Genomic DNA, 19050 nt, shown 5'->3' on the forward strand with positions numbered 1-19050 from the left:
GGTACTTCACATCACATCATCATAATATCGTACACCCCAATAGCCTACATGTGCCGTGATACGAAATTAAATGCTAATTGTTTCAAAACATGTTCTGTAAAATAATGCATTGTGATAATTTCTCATCCAAACAGCTATTTAAACTGCTGCGCTTCACAACCTCCACACTATTAACAGTACTTTTAATTTAGGTCCACATTTTGTTTTTGTGGGTGCCTTTATTCCCTCTTTAAACTCTCGTAAAACAAGCTTTTTTCCACTTCTCTGGTGATGGTCTCGATGGGCACGTCTCAATCATCTCACTAGTTTAGTAGTCAGGGCACTGATCAGGGAGTCAGCCCATTGACTTATATCCTAATCAGTGCCCTGAATAGTGGACTAGTGAGATAATTGAGCCGCGCCCGATCTCCACGTCGGAGAAGTTTTGCTTCTTTGCCGTCTTCCATGTCTTCCATGTCATAAAATGAGGGCGTGGGGGAGGTGGAGACTTGAATATATATATGGGTTTGGTATTCTAATGATGATCGTTTTCAGCCGTGGCATTTATCAAGGGCAGGTATTGCGTACACCTGGATTGCAGAGGTGCGCACATTTTAATAAATCAGGCGGTGAGATGAGTGTAAGCATAATCTTACACCAACATATACGCCCGTTTCTACGCAAGATTGATAAATGAGGGCCCATGTGTATTGCTATCTCTACAGGAACTTATGTGCCTTTTTAGCACACAAAGATTGAACTGAAGAATTAACTTGTGTTTATCAAACTTCAGTGTAGCTTTAAGCCTCGTTTATACACGACGCGTCCGCTCGAGCGCAAGGGTGCACACGGCAAAAATGACGTCGACACGGAGTGCGCGAGACCCCATTTCGCTTGCCGTTGTGCACGTCAAATTTCGTAACTTTGCGTGTGGCTCCGCAACCGAAGAGCCATGAGTTCCAGACGAATCTGCTGGCCGAGAATGACGTCTCATCACGCCACACCTGCGCAGTCAACAAGAGAGACAAGGAAAACAAAAAAGCATGCAAATGGCAATTATCGCTGCCAGAAAAATAATCAAGCTCATTTTTTTTTATCGTGCGATTAATTGATTTATCGACTATCGCGACCGGCCAACTTCTGGTCATTTCACAATTAGATAGATAGCCTACCTGGTCAGAGAAAACGAATGATGGAACCAGTTGTAAAAAAGCCATAGCTCTAACTCCATGTCTTGACAGTCGCGCAAGCTATTATGGTCTCGTTGTTTCCACCAGTGTAGCACATTGTTTCTTTTAATTAATAAAATAAATATAAAACGAAGGAGAAGCCTAAAAAACGTCTGAAGCCCAGCCCGCATTTAGGTATGACGTGAAAATCGTCCCAAAGTCCGGTCCTATAGGGCGTAAAAAAGTCGGGTCCTGTCGGGCTCGGGTATAAATGCAGGGCTCTAGTGTTAATGTAGGTTCTGTTGTTGAGCTGTTCTGTATTCTGCTGTTTGCACAATAAAATAAACACATGAAAAGTATTTTTAACGGTCACAGACACTTGTATTTTATATATTTTTAATTATGTAATGCCAATTCAATATTATAATCTTACCAGTTAACGGTTAATAATCGATTAATGAGCATCAGTTGTCGGTCAGGAAAATTAACCGAAATGAGCATCCCTAGGTAGGAAACACCTACATGCGTTGCTACGCACACAGTGCTTTGGCTTTGTCTTGAATTAGTAAACTTGTATAAAAATCAATATTACATTTGTTATGCTGATGCTAGGAAAAAAACTGTATTCTTCATGTGAAATTGATTAACTATATTAAATGATAAGTTATATCTTAAATTATGCAGTGAAAGTGTGCACTATAAAAGTGCACCCACAATCTAGTCTACAAGACTATCATGTAGTGTATGGATGCACTGGGTGTTTGAGAGATACTCAATGTCAGATCGCACATCCTTAAAACAACAACTGTGATATTACTCGCAGGTATATAATCAGAGATTTAATCGCACACCCCTAACGTTAAATGTGAATATTTTAAAAATAAGCTGAAATAATGCGGCCCGAAGTCTTCAACATAACATAAGCAAACACCATTGATTAACAACCTTGTAGCTTCACAGTATTTTTGTCTTTAAAGGTTTTTGAATTTAGGTTTAAAAGGTCTAACAGTTATTGTTAATAAATATTTTTTCTATGGAGGATTTGTTTTCTTCTGGAACCTATCTGTTTTACTCTATAATATGACTTTTTTGTTTGTTTGCTGCATCTAAATATTCTGAATATAAAAAATCCTGTTTAGTTTTTATGAAAATGTAAATAATATTTACAATTAAGTTGTCAAAAAGGATGATTTAATTTTCTTTAACTTCTTTAACTGCTGGTAGCAGATATCCTAAAATAGTTGAGAAGTATTTAGTTAGAGATGTAGAGTACTGTAGTCTACTGCATCATTTGTGTGAAGAGCAGATGGCATCTGTATTGTCACAACAAAAGTATTTTCATAAAAGATTTAGCAGGTTTGGCCTTCACTATAGAGGCATTCAATTCTTCAGATAACTGTTGAAATAATATGTGGAATGACACTGAATGAAAAATGACTTGAGGTAAAATGAGTACACCAAAACAATAGCAAAAGTGTGGAGAATTACAGTTGATACACACTAGGGCTGGAACGATATGCGATATGAAATCGAAATCGCAATACGCAGGTCCACGAACCTGTATCGCGATGTGAGAAGGCAGAATCGCGACACACCCCTTCCAACTCCCAGAATTATCCTTCCTGTCCAGGTCCAACTTTTAAGTCAGCAGTATGGCAACATTTCAGCTACCCGGTGGAGAACAAGGATGGCAATCGTGTAGTTGACAAGACCCACACAATTTGCCGTAAGTGTTTCAAGAAGCTTCCCCAACCGGCTGGCAACGTGGTGTGAGCGTGGCGTTTCTGTTGCGTGTCATCCGCGGGGCGGCTGCGTGGCGTTTTCTCTTTCTTTGCACACCAGAAGCGTGTCTGACGCGGCGCTTCTGTTGGTATTGATGTACAGGAGGCCCTATACTTCATGTTAAATATATATTGCCTATTGGTACCGCAAAGAAAACGTCGGCAGTAGCCTATTGACCATACAGATATATGGTATTGACGGCAAAATAGGCTACAGAATACTGTACAGAATAAAACTGTTTTGTGCCCCCCATATCGAGGTTTGTATCGTACCGTGTGTAAAAAATCGTGATACGAACCGAATCGTGGGTTTGGTGTATCGTTACAGCCCTAATACACACTGTTCTGAGCTGTGCCCAGGTTCAGAATGAAAACAAGTGGGCGCGGCCTGTCGAGTCTGTCATATCACGCTGCTTGCTGATTGGCTATCCAGATTCCACCGTTTCCAGGAAACATCTCCGAGAGCTGGAGCTTCGTGTCTACCTTTGTGCCCATATAAGGAAATAGTACATCCGCCCTCCTTTTCACTGCATCCAATCAGAGGTCGCCAGTAACATTAGTGGACGTAAACATGAACAGGGAGAGAATGAACCCGGCCACCGCTGTAAAAATGACGCATTCAGACACTGCCCATTATTTCAAACGGATCATTTTGTTTGTTTAACTTATGTTCAACTAATGCTCTCTGTTTCGTCCATATATGTGCATAATAAAAAGGGGGTGACTCTGTACTCCAATCAAATAAGATTTAAATAGCACAATAACGGAGTACGTTATCACAGAACAATAAGACTACTAAACGCAGGGCAAAGCGTGTGCCGATAACGTGGACAACAGTTATGTAATAACCAGCAAGTGATTATAAGCAGCATTTGTGCGCGGACGGTGAACCGACGCAATCAAAAGATCAATGTTCTTCACAGAATGATTGGCGAGAAGGCGGGAATTCAAAGGCGATAGCATCATCACCAACAATGCGTTTGAAGTAAAAGTGGCGCCAAACGACGTTTTACATCCAGTCATTGTGCCTTTTTTTACGGTCGATGCTTGCGACACACACGGATGACACTGACAGCTAAGCCCAGAACTAACACTGCACCATTATTTTATCCAATGTTTTTTCGGTCCGCTATCAATAATGTGGACGGATTAAATATTGTTTCAAAATACATAACAGAGCTCAATGTAGTACACAAATTGAGCGAGTCTAGATATGCTCGGCCTTCCTTATTATCATATACCGAGCATATCATCTAAAACAACTCGTTTTCACACTGGACAAGCCAGTTTAACAAAACAACCTTAAAACCAAACAACAATGTATACAACAACAAACAGCACAGCTCCTGCAATATACAAACAACGCATTTGATGATGTCAGTTTTCCTATTCATCTTAAATGTAAATAGTGTATTAGTATTAGCCATTTTATCAAGTGACAGATGAATTTGCGCCAAAATGCCGTAAAGTTTGATTGGACACACGGCCTCTGACGTCAACAACAAAAGATATGGGAAGTGTCCCCCTTTTAAAAGTTGATCAGCAAATTAATTTTACTGTCGTACATAAGCACTATTACACCGTTTCATCAAACATTGTTTCGGCGCCCTGTCAAAAACATAAGAGAGACCCATTTTAGGTCACAACCCACTGGTTTACAGAAGTCAGAAAAATTACGAGCTAATAATGTATGGAGCTAGTAAGTGAAGTTGAGTGCTGACTAACAGTTACTGAAATCAGGCGGACGCTCGCTAACTCCTCCTCGACGCACTTCTTACCACGATATTACTTCATTACTCGCAGAGTTACGCACAACGCCACAATTATCAACGTTAAACGACGAGCTTTTTAGCGCAAATGCAGACTACAGTCGCGAAATCGAACAGTAACTTGACGGAACGACTAAAAACACGTTCAGAAGGGGGAAAAATCTCCATCTTGAAGTCGATCCAGCACAGCTGTTTTCGGGATTCTCCATTTTGGCTCCGCTCGTTTCCAGTCATTATGCACGCGTATCTACCACACGCGCACATAATAAGGGTAAAAATGGCCAGCGAGTGCGTTTAATATTGACAATGTGATGATATTAGCATAATAGGTGCGACATCAGCTTTTCCATCTCGGAAAGAGGGGGGAAAACATCGCGTCCTCGTCCTCCATCTTGCCTCTCAATTTGTGTTCCTGACTGTGCAGGGTAAGGCTAGCCCGCTAGCTAACTGTTTACCAATGAAAGGCCACGCAATATAGAAAATATATTCGTTCGTGAAGCCTAGTACGCTTGTTTAAATTCCAAATGAGCAATACGAGTTGGTTTTTATTAACTAAATACGACAGCGGAAGCACGGCGGCTCGTTTCGGATCCTGTCCCTCGCTTATCAGGCTAGCGCGGCTAACACATCATCCAAATAACCCTAAAGCCACTAATTTCTATAAATCTCTCCGCCATTTTACCACTTACCCGATCGTCAGGGTCGATTCCGGGTTGCTTATAAGGACTTCTTGAAGAGCTAGATGGACTCCAGTAGCTTTAAAGTGCGCATTCGCGGCTATTTCATGGATGTAGTTTGAAAGTGGCGGTCAGAGGCGGTTTTGGACACGCTCTTACCCCGCTTGCTCCGTTCGGTTTGTTGTTCCGATCACTCAAGAGAGAAACTGCTGGTGTAGAGCTGCCACCTGGTGCTCAGTGGAGAGATTACACTGAGATTACTCGAGGCCCTTTGGTGCAAATGCTTAGTACAATAAACGCTAGTGTCAGAAATTAACTTTATTTTATTGTTATGGGACAATATTTACCCACTAGAATTGATTTTTAGGGCACCTTTCTATTCACACATATATATATATATATATGAATGTGTATATGAATATACATATGAATGTGTATATATGTATATATATATGAATAGAAAAGTGCCCTAAAAATCAATTCTAGTGGGTTCATATATATATATATACACAGGTCCTTCTAAAAAAAATTAGCATATTGTGATAAGTTCATTATCTTCCATAATGTAATGATAAATATTAAACTTTCATATATTTTAAATTCATTGCACAGCCACTAAAATATTTCAGATCTTTTATTGTTTTAATATTGATGATTTTGCCATACAGCTCATGAAAACCCAAAATTCTTATCTAAAAAAATTAGCATATTTCATCCGACCAATAAAAGAAAAGTGTTTTTAATACGAAATAAGTCAACCTTCAAATAATTATGTTCGGTTATGCACTCAATCCTTGGTCGGGTATCCTTTTGCAGAAATGACCACTTCAATGCGGCGTGGCATGGAGGCGATCAGCCTGTGGCACTGCTGAGGTGTTATGGAGGCCCAGGATGCTTCGATAGCGGCCTTAAACTCATCCAGAGTGTTGGGTCTTGCGTCTCTCAACTTTCTCTTCACAATATCCCACAGATTCTCTATGGGGTTCAGGTCAGGAGAGTTGGCAGGCCAATTGAGCACAGTAATGCCATGGTCAGTAAACCATTTACCAGTGGTTTTGGCACTGTGAGCAGGTGCCAGGTTGTGTAGAAAAACGAAATCTTCATCTCCATAAAGCTTTCTTTCTTGCTTGAGGGTGTCAATGATGGCCTTCTGGACAGGGTCGGGTCGGCAGTCTTACCCATGATTGCGGTTTTGAGTAATGAACCAGGCTGGGAGTTTTTAAAAGCCTCAGGAATCTTTTGCAGGTGTTTAGAGTGAATTAGTTGATTCAGATGATTAGGTTAATAGCTCGTTTAGAGAAGGTTTTCATGATATGCTAATTTTTTGAGATAGGAATTTTGGGTTTTCATGAGCCGTATGCCAAAATCATCAGTATTAAAACAAAAAAAGACCTGAAATATTTCAGTTGGTGTGCAATAAATCTAAAATATATGAAAGTTTAATTTTAATCATTACATTATGGAAAATAATGAACTTTATCAAAATATGCAAATTTTTTGAGAAGGACCTGTGCATATATATATATATATATATATATATATATATATATATATATATATATATATATATATATATATATATATATATATATATATAAACAAGGCATTTTCGCCCACAGGACTGCTGCATAGTGGATGTTTTTCCCTTTTCACACCATTCTTTGTAAACCTTAGAAATGGTTGTGTGTGAAAATCCCAGTAACTGAGCAGATTGTGAAATACTCAGACCAGCCCATCTGGCACCAACAACCATGCCACACTTGCAATTGCTTAAATCACCTTTCTTTCCCATTCTGACATTCAGTTTGGAGTTCAGGAGATTGTCTTGACCAGGACCACACCCCTAAATGCATTGAAACAACTTCCATGTAATTGGTTGATTAGATATTTGCATTATTGAGAAATTAAACAGTTGTTCCTAATAATCCTTTACGTGAGTGTATGTGTATATATATATATATATACCATCATTTTATTTTTAAATACCGGAACACACAGGGCTGTACATAACAAAAATAACAAAAGTATTGTAATTCACATGCTCTCATAACACATGACTGTTTTACTTATTAGAAATAACTATCTGACTGCAACAGGTTACAGGCCACTACCGTACTGTTTGCAAAGCACTTACTAAACCTATATAATATATATCGATATAATTACATTTATGAAATTAATTATATTCATTGTCAAGCAGGCAGAAATGATGATCCCTATGGAATATGTTTTGATATCTAGTCAAGTAAATTGTGTTCTGCTGTAAGCATAACCACTTTTAGCCTCACTTTTCCAGTTTATCCATTTTAAAAGTAACAGATGAAACAGAAAAGATTCTTTGTAAATTCCACTTTATTATCACTCCCAAGTATGATAAAATCATTATTAAAATAATTATGATCACAGAAATTATCGGAAAAACAAGTTTTGACTAGTAAAGTTTAATTAACCCTGAACATGATTTAAAGTCTTAAGCAATTATTATTTTGTAATAAATAAGATAAAATATTAGGTACATTGTAATAAAAGATTACATGATAAACAAAATGAATAAACAGTGGAGAAATGTTGATTAAAAAGCAGTCTACATAAAGGCACTATGGTAATTTTATCAATCCAAATGTGTGTTTTGGAGGGAAGCAGCTATATGGGGGTTATGAAGAGAGCTATATAATAAAGATGTATTTCCCTGCAATATATTATAAGTTAAATTATGTAGTGCTGTCCATGTCTAGATCAAAATTAAACATAACATTTACAGTGTAGTTGTTTTTCAGGTGTTAATGAAAAAATAAAAATATAATTTTATCTGAATTCAGTACATCTACAAATATATACACACACAGAGCTTAAATCAATTTGACACATCTATGTCCAATTTTAGGAATGATTATATTCTTCCACGTCCAAGGTTTCATTTGGAGTGCTAGATTTTTTGTCTTTTAGGAATTGTAGGTCTTTATCTTCTGTGTGATGGTGCTACAGCAGATTGGACACTTGTTCAGGGACACTGAACATTTTTCACAAGTGACCAGGTGTCCACAGGGAATAAAGACCATGCCTATGTCACTGTCCATGCAGACTTTACAGAGTTTCTCCCTCTGGAGCTTCTCAAGCTTCAATATTGGGTCCTCTGCAGAAAAGATGTAAGAAACACAATGTTAAAACAACAATAATAGAGTGGAGGAATGAAAAATAATAATTATTAATAGTAACAACAATAACAAATGGATCTCTGCTTATTTATATTATTATATGATTTTCAAAAGTTGTTAACAGGTTTGAATAATTGCATTGCATTTACAGGTTAAAGACTTGTGGAAGAACCTGAAGAGTACGCATGCATGTGTTTTCTATCCCAGAGGGGACTTCATGGGGACCTCAAACTTAGTCATAGGATAAGTCATAAAGGATAAGGTTTTTTTTTTTGTTGAAAATGTTAAAATGCAGAAAGTTTTGTATGATGGGTAGGTTTAGTGTGCGAGGATAGAATATATAGTTTGTACAATATAAAAACCATTATGTCTATGGAAAGTCCCCAGAAAGATGGCAAACCAGACGTGCAAATCAAATAAATGTCGTGATGAAAGCATGTTTCCACGCAGTTATAAAAACATTAGATTTGTACTTTAATCAAACTTAAATACCTTACCTTGCTCAGTACTAGAAAAACCATTCTGACTTGACCTCTGTAAGTGCAATTAACAAATATGTAAGATATACAGTGCACACTGCACACCATTTATTGCAGAATAAAGGAGAATTGTAAAAAGACGCTCATTATGAATGTCACCAATTCAATATATTCACTAAAGTACAAGTGTTTGTTATAGGTAATGACTCACTGAATGGTCTCCTTTTGGATATCGAAGTTGTATATTGTTGACATATTCTTCTCCTTTCTCTGCCAGAAGGAAACTGCAGCTGGGGGTAAATTATTAATATTTCACAATTAGAAATCTTATTTTTCATTATGGTTCATTCTTAACTCACATGATCTAAAATATATAGATGCATTATGCATTTTAAATGTAAAGAAAGATGGTGGCATTTACTACAAGGTTCCATTATTTAACATTAGTTAAAGCTACACTGTGTGATATTTTCTCCCATCTAGCGGTGAAAAGGTATATGACCATGCAGTGAATAGTTTCTGTTCCTCTCAATTCCGATTTCGTTTTAACTCCGACAGTGGCCGATTTAGTCCAAGATTAACATGGCAATCCCCCTCTTCACATTCGACACGGTGCCAGAGTGTTAAAACGCGAAAGGCGAAGCTTGAATTTATGGCTAATGTACTTTCAAGATGGAGGGGCAACATGGCGACCAGCATTCGAACCCCTCACCCGAATGTATTTTCAATGGCATATTATAAACTTACAAGAATACTTTATTACTTGAAAGAAGTAAATATACATTAATGAGCACATATATTTTTGAAAGAACTAAATGTTTTTAGCTAAGAATAAACTAAAAAAGTTACACAGTGTAGTTTTAATGCATTAACTAACAATGAGCAATATCTTAGATATAGTATTTATTCATCTTTGATAGCTATGGTTAATAAAAATACAACTTAATTTTAGGCTCAGGTCCATTTTTTTTGGATTTTAATAATAATGTATTAGTAAATACTGACATTAACATGAACTAATATTAATAAATGCTTTAGAAGTGTTTGTTATTGTTCATGTTAACTAATGTAGTTGACTAACTAATAATAAAAAATGGAAACATATGTAACGTGATTAAGTTAAATCAAAATGAAAGGCACGATTTTCGATTTGAAATATGGACTACTTTTCTTTAGGGATACACAATACCTCAATACCATATCAGTTATCAGACGATATTAAAGATGGTAATTTAATGTTTTTTGTCACACTGTTAAAAAAAAAAAAAAAAAAACTGTTGGCTTAACCTAAAGTAAGTAATCTGGTTGCCTTAAAATTTTGAGTTTATTGAAATTAAAAATTTGAGTTTATACAATGAAGGAAACTAAAACTTAGAAACTAAAAATATTATTGTATCGGAACAACGGTGATAATTCATGCTGTACATTAATAATGTTGTGAGTGACACTAAATTCCCCACTAAATGATTAACTATCCCCGTTTCACAGGCTTAATTCCAGTTCCAGACTAAAATGCATGTTTAAACTGTTTTAACCAAGCCTGCAGTCTCCCTCTCATTTACTGAAGCTTTCGCGCCTCGATCGCCCCCCGGTGACCGGTCCCAGTATAGCCGCCCCTCTGTGATTTCTAATGGACGCGAGGCAAACTAAATAATAAAATTACACTTCAAAAATGTTTTCCCTAAAGTTAGTTTATGTCACTGAAGGCAGTTATCATCACGATGATTTCATTTCAGGTGTTCGTTTTAAAAATAAGTTTAGTTTGAGTTAGTTATTTGATGCTATAAAAACGGGGGGTGTGACGTCATGATTGACAGCTAAGACTGACGGCTTCTCTGAGTGAAGTTGTCACTGAGGCACTAACGGACTTTTTTCGAAATTTTTGGGAGCAGATTAGAGCTTTAGCTTTAATTTCTACATTTCCATAACTGTTTATTTCACACCAACATAATTAATTGTTCTGCATCTGCGAGAGTGTGGGCGGGCTTTTGATATCGCGACTGTACTTCCTGCTCTACTTCCTGCGCTCTACTGCGCAACTCCGGTCCCGAAATCGCTACTGCGCAGACTCGGTCCCAAGATGTCCGCGCCGTGCAAGGCTGCCTGAAAGCTTCAAATATGGCAAGCGGAAACGGATGATGTCGAGTCGTCCATATTTTTTTACGGTCTATGGTTTTAACTGAAAGCAATTTGCACTGACATATCTTAAAATATGTTCAAGATGCACACCAGTAATGTTTTTTTAAGACAAGTTTGTAAAAAATACTTAAATATCCAAATTTAAATAAGGCCTAAACCTAGTACAACCAGGCCTTTATCTTTTAATGTTTTACCTTAAATTATTTTACTATATTTATTTACTATAAAATAAGTATTTATTCTGCCATAAAACAATTTTCAGACAGAGTTTTCATTTTGGTGCATTCTTACTTTTCTTCAGCCTGGACATTAAGTCAAATAACTCAAATAACAAATTAGTATTCTACCGAAGAAAAAGTAGATGGCAGAAATGTTATTTTGGGGTGAAGTGAATATACCTCAATGCCTCATTATTTGAAAAAGTAATTCACCCTGGATAGTGCCTGGCATGCTCCTCCCAAGGGTCTTCATCAGACATCCAGTCCTTTACTCCTCCTCCACATTTAAAGCAGATCACACGGTCTTGTTCTCCTGTATGACAAAACACCAGAACAGTTTGTTCTCTGTGTTGCAATAGGTATTTTTGTAGGCAGAAACCTGATAACTAGTTACCATTTGAACATTTCCGGTTCCATTGTCCCCAAGTAGAAGTGTTAATTGAATAGGATTTTGTTAAACTTAAAAATAATGTATGTGGTTAAAACAAGCTCAACATATGTGTTTTATTTTATGACAATATATAATAATAATAATAATAATAATAGATTTTATTTATAATGCACTTTTCATTCCGAAGAATCTCAAAGTGCAACAAGGGGGGGGGGGGGGGGGGATAACAACAAAAAATGAATAACAAGTAAAAATATAGAATACTACAAACAATCAACCAACACAGAAATCAGAACAGAAAACAGAGCTGATGGTGAACAGAAACAGAGCTGATGGTGAACAGAAACAGAGCTGATGGTGAACAAAAAACAGCTGATGGTGGAAGTCTCTGTTAGCTCCGCAGCACACTGTGGTCCACTCCATGTTTCAGATTTCCCCCAGCGGCAGTGTACCGATGACATCGCCGAGGCAGGACAGCTGAAGACCAGATGATGGGTCTTCATGACGATTCAAACGATGGGGATCGCCGCAGCACCATGCAGGAGGCAGAACATTTTTTCGGGCACTTCTGTGGACACACCGGGGTCGGCGCAGAAGTCCAAGCCGCTCCACGGCCGCAATGCAGAACGGAACAGCGGCGCAGCCGAGAAGCGGAACATCCCAACATCATGCCGGACGCCGATTACGATGGCCCAGATGACGCTAGCCCGGTGCAAACTTCAGCCACCATGCAGCTTAAGCCCAAGGGAGACCACCAGTGAGCAGTCGCGGCGAGAAACATCAAATGTCCTCCAAACCAGAACCAACCAACCGCAGCAATTCAAACGTAAACATTAGAAGCGGTGGAAAACGGCGAAACGAGGAACAACGACCTCTCAGTGGCTGCCAGCAATCAGCAACAGGCCCAATTGTAGCTCTGACTGTTAGACTAGTCACAAACATAAGGAAATAAAATAAAATCTAAATCTAATAGTACATTAACATGATCATTTGTGGGTGGAGAAGCGGCGAACAGACGACGCCAGCGTCCTCTCCCCCACGTCACGTCATCACGTCACGTCAGATCAAATATATCAGTAATACTCCCATGTACTTTTGTAAAAAAACTTTTATTTGTCTTGTAAAGGCAGTTGCTAAAACATGGCTAAATGGGAGGTTGTCACAGGAAACATCAAAGGGTTAGTTCACACAAAAAATTAAAATTGTCATTAATTGCTCACTCATGTCATTCCAAACCTGTACGTTCATCTTCGGAACACAAATGAAGATATTTTTGATATATGAGAGCTTTCTGACCCCACATAGACAAAACACTTTCCCCCCACACAACAACCACTTTCAATACCTAGAAAGGTAGAAAGGAGATGGTTAAAATAGTGACTACAGTGGTTCAACCTTAATGTTATGAAAGCGATGAGAATACTTTGTGCGCGTAAAAAAACAAACAAAAATAACCAATTTATTCATCAATGACTGCTCTTCCCTGTCACTCTCTTAGCTATTCACAGTGATGGGCTATCCACACAGTGCAGAGCTTCCGGGGTCTACGGCAAAACACCGGCTGGGAATATTTGAATACCTGGGAATACATGGGAATATGGGAATCACGTAGTAGAGGGACACAGACTTTTTGCGCACAAAAAGTATTTGTCGCTTCATAACATTAAGGTTGAACCACTAATGTCACATGAACAACATCTTTCTGGGACTTTAAAGTGGGTTGTTGTGTTGCATTCAGAAAGTGTGGGGTCAGAAAGCTCTTGGATTTCATTAAAAATATCTTAATTTGTGTTTAGAACTGCATTCCTTCAAATTATTCTAATTTCAAAATTTCAGGAAAATGTTTAAAAAAAAGAAAGAAAGAAAGAAAGAAAGAAAGAAAGAAAGAAAGAAAGAAAGCTTGATGTCATGCGACTGTGGTGTAAATTTGTTTCATCTGCATTTAGATTTTTACTTCTGCTGATTGTGTTGTGCTGATGCAATTAATAAAATGTGCAACCATCATAAACTTTATATATTTTAACTAACAGAGATTATTTTCTGCAAAAATCCAAAAGCCAATGGGCAAGACCTACAGGGTTTTTGTCGAGGGAAACAGTGACGCTAGAGTTTGAGTTGTCCTACTTCAACACTGCGTCAAATATATTTAACAATGCTAATTTTTCTAAAGACTTTAGATGTAATTTATAAATTAACTAAATAAGCATTTTTACAAGGAGAAGCTTAGCAGTAGTTACCTGTGCTGTAGAAACCAGCTCTGGCCAGTATCTCAGGTTCTATGGGGTGTTGTCTGCCTCTGAAGCTATCAAGACGCCCCTCAAAAGACTCCACAGAAGCTACGCGACCATTCACCCTGGGTCTAGGTGTTGTAAGCGGGACATTGCCCACATCGTGGCCCAAGATGAAGAAGCAGTTTGGGTAGTGCCTTTCATGTTCATCCCAGGCACTGTCACCTTGCTCCCATCCTGCTAGAATCCCCCCACAAGAGAAGCACTGCACATTGTCGCCTGTCCCACAGTAAAACATCCCTGCTCCCGCAAGGTCATCGGGCTGAACTGGGGCATCTGCAGGCCAGTCACTGAAAGTATTCAGCCGAGCTTCCTCGCTCTTCATATGTGGCACAATGGGATCAATGGTCTGATCCACTACCATTCCCGTGCGGAGGAGGAACTCCCTGGCTTCGGTCACTTCGTCGTAAGCAGAGCTGTGGATGACGTCAGGGGTTCTCAAGCCGTGAGCACAGCTAAGGAACTTGCAGTTGGGAGATGCTTGCTGATGTCTCTTCAGTGGAGTATCCCCTCTGTTCCAGTCCTCCACCATCGCATGGCAGCTAAAACAGCACACCTTGTCCGCTTCGCCTGTGAAATAAAAGCCTGCGCGAGCCAGTCGCTCCGCTGAAACTTCTTCACAACGAGGAAAGTGCTGGAAGGAAGTCAGACGATCATTCATGGATGACCATACAAATGCATCATCAGTTTCATAGGCGCCATCTTGACTTGAGTGTGCCATCGCAGCAGTAACAAAATGTCTGTCAGAAAAAAATATAAATGTGTAACAGTCAACCATTTGGAATAATATTTATTTTGCTTACCAAGGCTGAATTAATTTGATCAAAAATACAGTAAAACCATAAATAATATGAAGTTACATATTAATTGATGAATAAAATGTAATTCGAATGTTTTTAATATTATAAATGATTTAATTAATCAATTTAATAAGTCTTTGTTAAATAATGGATTTTTTGTGCTATTTTTGAATTGTAGTGTAGCATGGTTTGCACAAAAAATATTAAGCAATGAAAATAATACATTTCTTGAGCAGCAAATCAGCATATTAATGATTTCTGCAATGATTTCTGAAGGATCATGTGACACTTAAGATTGTGAAGACAGAATTAATACTGAAAATACAGCTTGGTCCTCAAAGGAATTAATTAATAAAAAATAATAAAAATAATAAAAATAAAAAAAGTTACAGCTTTCACTTTATATTTATTCAAATAATTGCCGCCTTGATGAGGAAAAACCAACATTGAAACAATATTTGTACAAAAAAAATTAACGATTTAATTATTTATGTACATATCATGAGTACAAGCAAGTACAAAAGAAAACAGAAGGGTTAAGCATTGAGGCTGGTATCTTGGATATTGATGGTTGCTCAGGTCAATAAGATCAGGCGAGTTTGAGCAATAGGGTTTTAGGAACACTTATCTGTAGCCACGGAGGTCATGTGTCCATTTCCATGACAACAGTTTGATATCAAATTAAGTCACCCGGACAGTGGGAACATGGGCCAAGCAGAACATTCCGTAGATTTTATGAAAATGCCTGCACGTTGTATCTACATTGTTTGTGCATGATTCATATCCACCAGTACTTCACTGACAGATACTGAACAGATGTCCAAAGCTGATATACGTTCGGAGTAATAGTCTTTGAACTAGGAATGCAAAAAGTAAGACTTTTTTATTTTATTAAATAAAATACATAACCACTGGGAGTTATTCAGAGTTGATGTCACTTTAAGAGAAAGAGGCGTTGTCGGTCACATGTGCACCCCGCCTACAGCTTGTGAAGGGTTTTAAATACAACACTTCTCACTTCTTCCTCATATCTCACTGTCGCCTTTGGCTTTTGGCTTGCTCAGTTCGGGACACCTACATTTCAACTATATTACCGATCTGCCCGCATTGATACTATATGATAATTGAAATTGGCTGGATAGCCTCACCGTTTTCACCAGAGCAGCAGTACAGGCAAATCAAATTCACTGTGAATTTTAACACTGTGAAGCTACTTTGAAACAATTGGACTTGTAAAAAGCGCTATATAAATAAAGGTGATTTGATTGCTCAGGGCAGACTACACTGACTGACATGGACATAACTTGATCATCACATCATATAGTTGAACATCATGATTAAAATGCCTTATGCAATTTCTTTAAACACGTGCCTAATCTCATCACCTCTTGACATGTGCATGACAATAAGCAACACTCTCACACCTTTCTATTCATCATAACATACCACTCCTAGTGTCCTGCCCAAAGACTCCTACGTATTTGCAGAACTTTTTTTCAGCTAATGTCATTGCATGGCTGTGCTTTTGAACTGCGAGACAATTGCACTTATAAGGCACTGAAATCATTTTCCACCCTGGATTAAAACATATTCTATATATCTAATGTAAGAAGATAAGAAGTTATTGTGTAAAACAGTGCATAACTAAATATAATAAATGCAATCTCCATAATGTAATATATATATATATATATATATATATATTGTATAACATAACACACACACATACACATATGTGAGACCATATTAGAAATTACTAATAATATTATAATATTGTATTAATATAATGCAAACATTACACCCATACATACATACATACATGTTGCGTTATGCATTACATGTCCAACATTGAAGACATACATAATGCAGAACGACATGAACGTGATATGGTCACTCACAGGTTGACCAGCCAGACCACCATTAACTGGTCTGACCAGATAGTAGGATAGCCTACCAACTTGCACCAGCTAATGACCAGCTACAACTGTTTCCAAAACACACAAAAAAAGTCTTAAACCGTAACAAAACCATCCTATAAAACGAGAGTTAATAACAGCAAATAAAATGCATCTGTAAGTTACCTCGTGGCAGTGGCACAACAATATGCAGGTTTACATGGTTTCAGTTTGACAGCGATCTTCGGTGACTTTCGTCTCGAAAAACTTTTTCCATTTTCTCAATTTATGATCAACAGTTACACGATCAAGGCAAACAAAACATTAAAAAGGAGGATCAGATAGCACAATCGGTCGTTGACCTTAAACTGACAACCAGGCTGGTATTACAACGTTAGCGTTAGCATTAGCTAACATTCTGTTGTGCCATAAACCTCGCTTACCTTCGGTCGGGGAACACGTTATTCAGGGTACATCAACTTCGGTACTTCAAAACGCAAGCTGCCCTCCGCTGTGCCCTTGTACGAGGTAGCTAAATGATTACTAGTCGACGTAGAGGGTGGACCGTAGAAATATTTCAATGGTGACTACCCAGACTGATTTATCTACGGTGAAGACCTTGCTCATGAATATTAATTCAGTAATATGACGTCGTGTAACTGGTTGGCTGTAAAGTGGTAGCCTAGCCCTAAATCAAGTTAATATTCATGAGCTAAACTCATGCAAATGGACAGTGGTCGGAAATTTGACATCGTTTTCGCTTTCTGCCTGCACCCACTTCCAGGGACTTTTTATCGTGTTACGAGAAAATAAACCACATTTTCACTTTGCCATTGCACCTAAATAATATATAAATCAGGTGTAGGGGAGAGCTAGCCTGTTTAAAACCAGACCATTCTCAGTAACTATAAATTTGCCGGAAGTTGCCTGGGTTTTCCCAGGCTAGGTAGTCTAGTAGTGGCACAGTGAAAATACCGTTACCGTTGGAAAAATAAGATTTTCCCAAAGATCTTTTTCATAATAATAGAGGGTATTTCACAAATGCCATAACAGCCAGTGGGCGGTGCTTGGCGCTGGTTGGATAACCCTTTCAGTTTGATTACTTTTTTTCTGTCTGGGTCTGGCAAGTGGCAAGAAGAAAAAGGGAATTGATTGGAATTGGAATTAACACTGGCTGTTAATTGGCATTTGTGAAATGTCCTCTATTATTTTGAAAAAAATCTTTGGGAAAATCATGCTTTGGAAATGCATGATTCGTCAAATAGGCGTCATTCATAAATGCAGCATAATATTATGAAAAACGTCTTTTTGAAAAAGCACATTAAAGCAGCACTTGGCAACTTTTGCTCTCGGGGTCCCCCTACAGTTGGGAAAAAATAATGTCCTCAACTACTGTCGTAAGCTCTGTCATCCTACAACAGGGGATGCCATCGCGCGTGCATTTGTTGGCATGACAACCCTGATAGCCCTGAACTAGTAATGTGGGGGTTACTAGTAACCCGCGGACCCCGTAACCTGCGGACCCCGTATGTCTATTTAATGGTCGCGGGTGCGGGGCGGGTTGTAAAAATATATACAGTGGTGCGGGACGGGCCAAATAACTTCATAAAAGCGGGACCCACAGGTTGGTGCAGCACTAACATTTACCCTGAACACTGCAGGAGTTCACATGCAGGTGTTCTTCTGGCGTCGCGTGTGATATGTCTTCATTCCAGGTACAGTCAGTCAGTGGCATATGTTTCAGCATGTCATATGAATATAATTTCATGGGTTTTATTTTTTTCAAACGCCAAATAATCACGATGCTTACGTTTACAAGCCAGCGTCATTATAGTAGTCTATTGGTTACCGTTTTACAGAATCTAAATGATACTTCAATGCGATGTTTGAGTGGTAGGTAATCACCGTAACAAGCAGGACAGCATCGGTCGGGCACGCCTCCTTCAGCTCACGCCAACGAGCAAACGCTGGTCACATGTTGATCCTCGTCCTGCCTTTAATCCCATCAATTTTTCGTTTCCTCTTATTGCTTTCCTCCAACAAAACCTTTTCTTTCTTATTTGTCTGTGCTGCTTGTGACATGACTATATTATCCAACGAACAAAGTTGGGCTTGCACGTCCGAATTTAAGGAAGTGTGGGTGTTGGTGGAAGTGACGTATATGCCGTAAAGCAGTCGAATTTTGTAGTTCTTTTTGTTCTCAGGTTACTACCCGAAACCCGAAGTTTAAAAGTACGATTCAAAACGATACAGACCCCATCAAGCTATGGCAGACGTGTCATTCAACCTATTGTAAGTCGATTTATCATC

At 38.4% G+C, this 19050-nt stretch overlaps 2 protein-coding genes across 4 annotated transcripts in view; both read right to left on the minus strand.

Annotated features, from left to right (window-relative positions):
* The window catches only part of stag2b (STAG2 cohesin complex component b), a 51068-nt gene extending 45494 nt beyond the window's left edge, over positions 1–5574 (minus strand). For all 3 annotated transcript variants that reach the window (XM_067457772.1, XM_067457773.1, XM_067457771.1), the window contains exon 1: positions 5388–5574. The gene's annotated coding sequence lies outside the window, so the exon portion shown is untranslated. The remainder of the gene's footprint in view (positions 1–5387) is intronic.
* A 2135-nt stretch (positions 5575–7709) lies between these two features.
* On the minus strand, positions 7710–17359 carry xiap (X-linked inhibitor of apoptosis). The gene is made up of 6 exons (XM_067457758.1): positions 17184–17359; positions 13995–14785; positions 11580–11679; positions 9221–9299; positions 9028–9064; positions 7710–8508 (listed from the first exon to the last, which is right to left on the minus strand). Exons 2-6 carry the CDS (start codon positions 14764–14766, stop codon positions 8318–8320), a joined length of 1179 nt encoding a protein of 392 aa, XP_067313859.1. The 5' UTR covers positions 14767–14785; positions 17184–17359; the 3' UTR covers positions 7710–8317.
* Positions 17360–19050: the final 1691 nt, after the last annotated feature.

This window comes from Pseudorasbora parva, chromosome 11 (genome assembly GCF_024679245.1).
Source record: "Pseudorasbora parva isolate DD20220531a chromosome 11, ASM2467924v1, whole genome shotgun sequence".
In the NCBI taxonomy this organism is placed as follows: domain Eukaryota; kingdom Metazoa; phylum Chordata; class Actinopteri; order Cypriniformes; family Gobionidae; genus Pseudorasbora; species Pseudorasbora parva.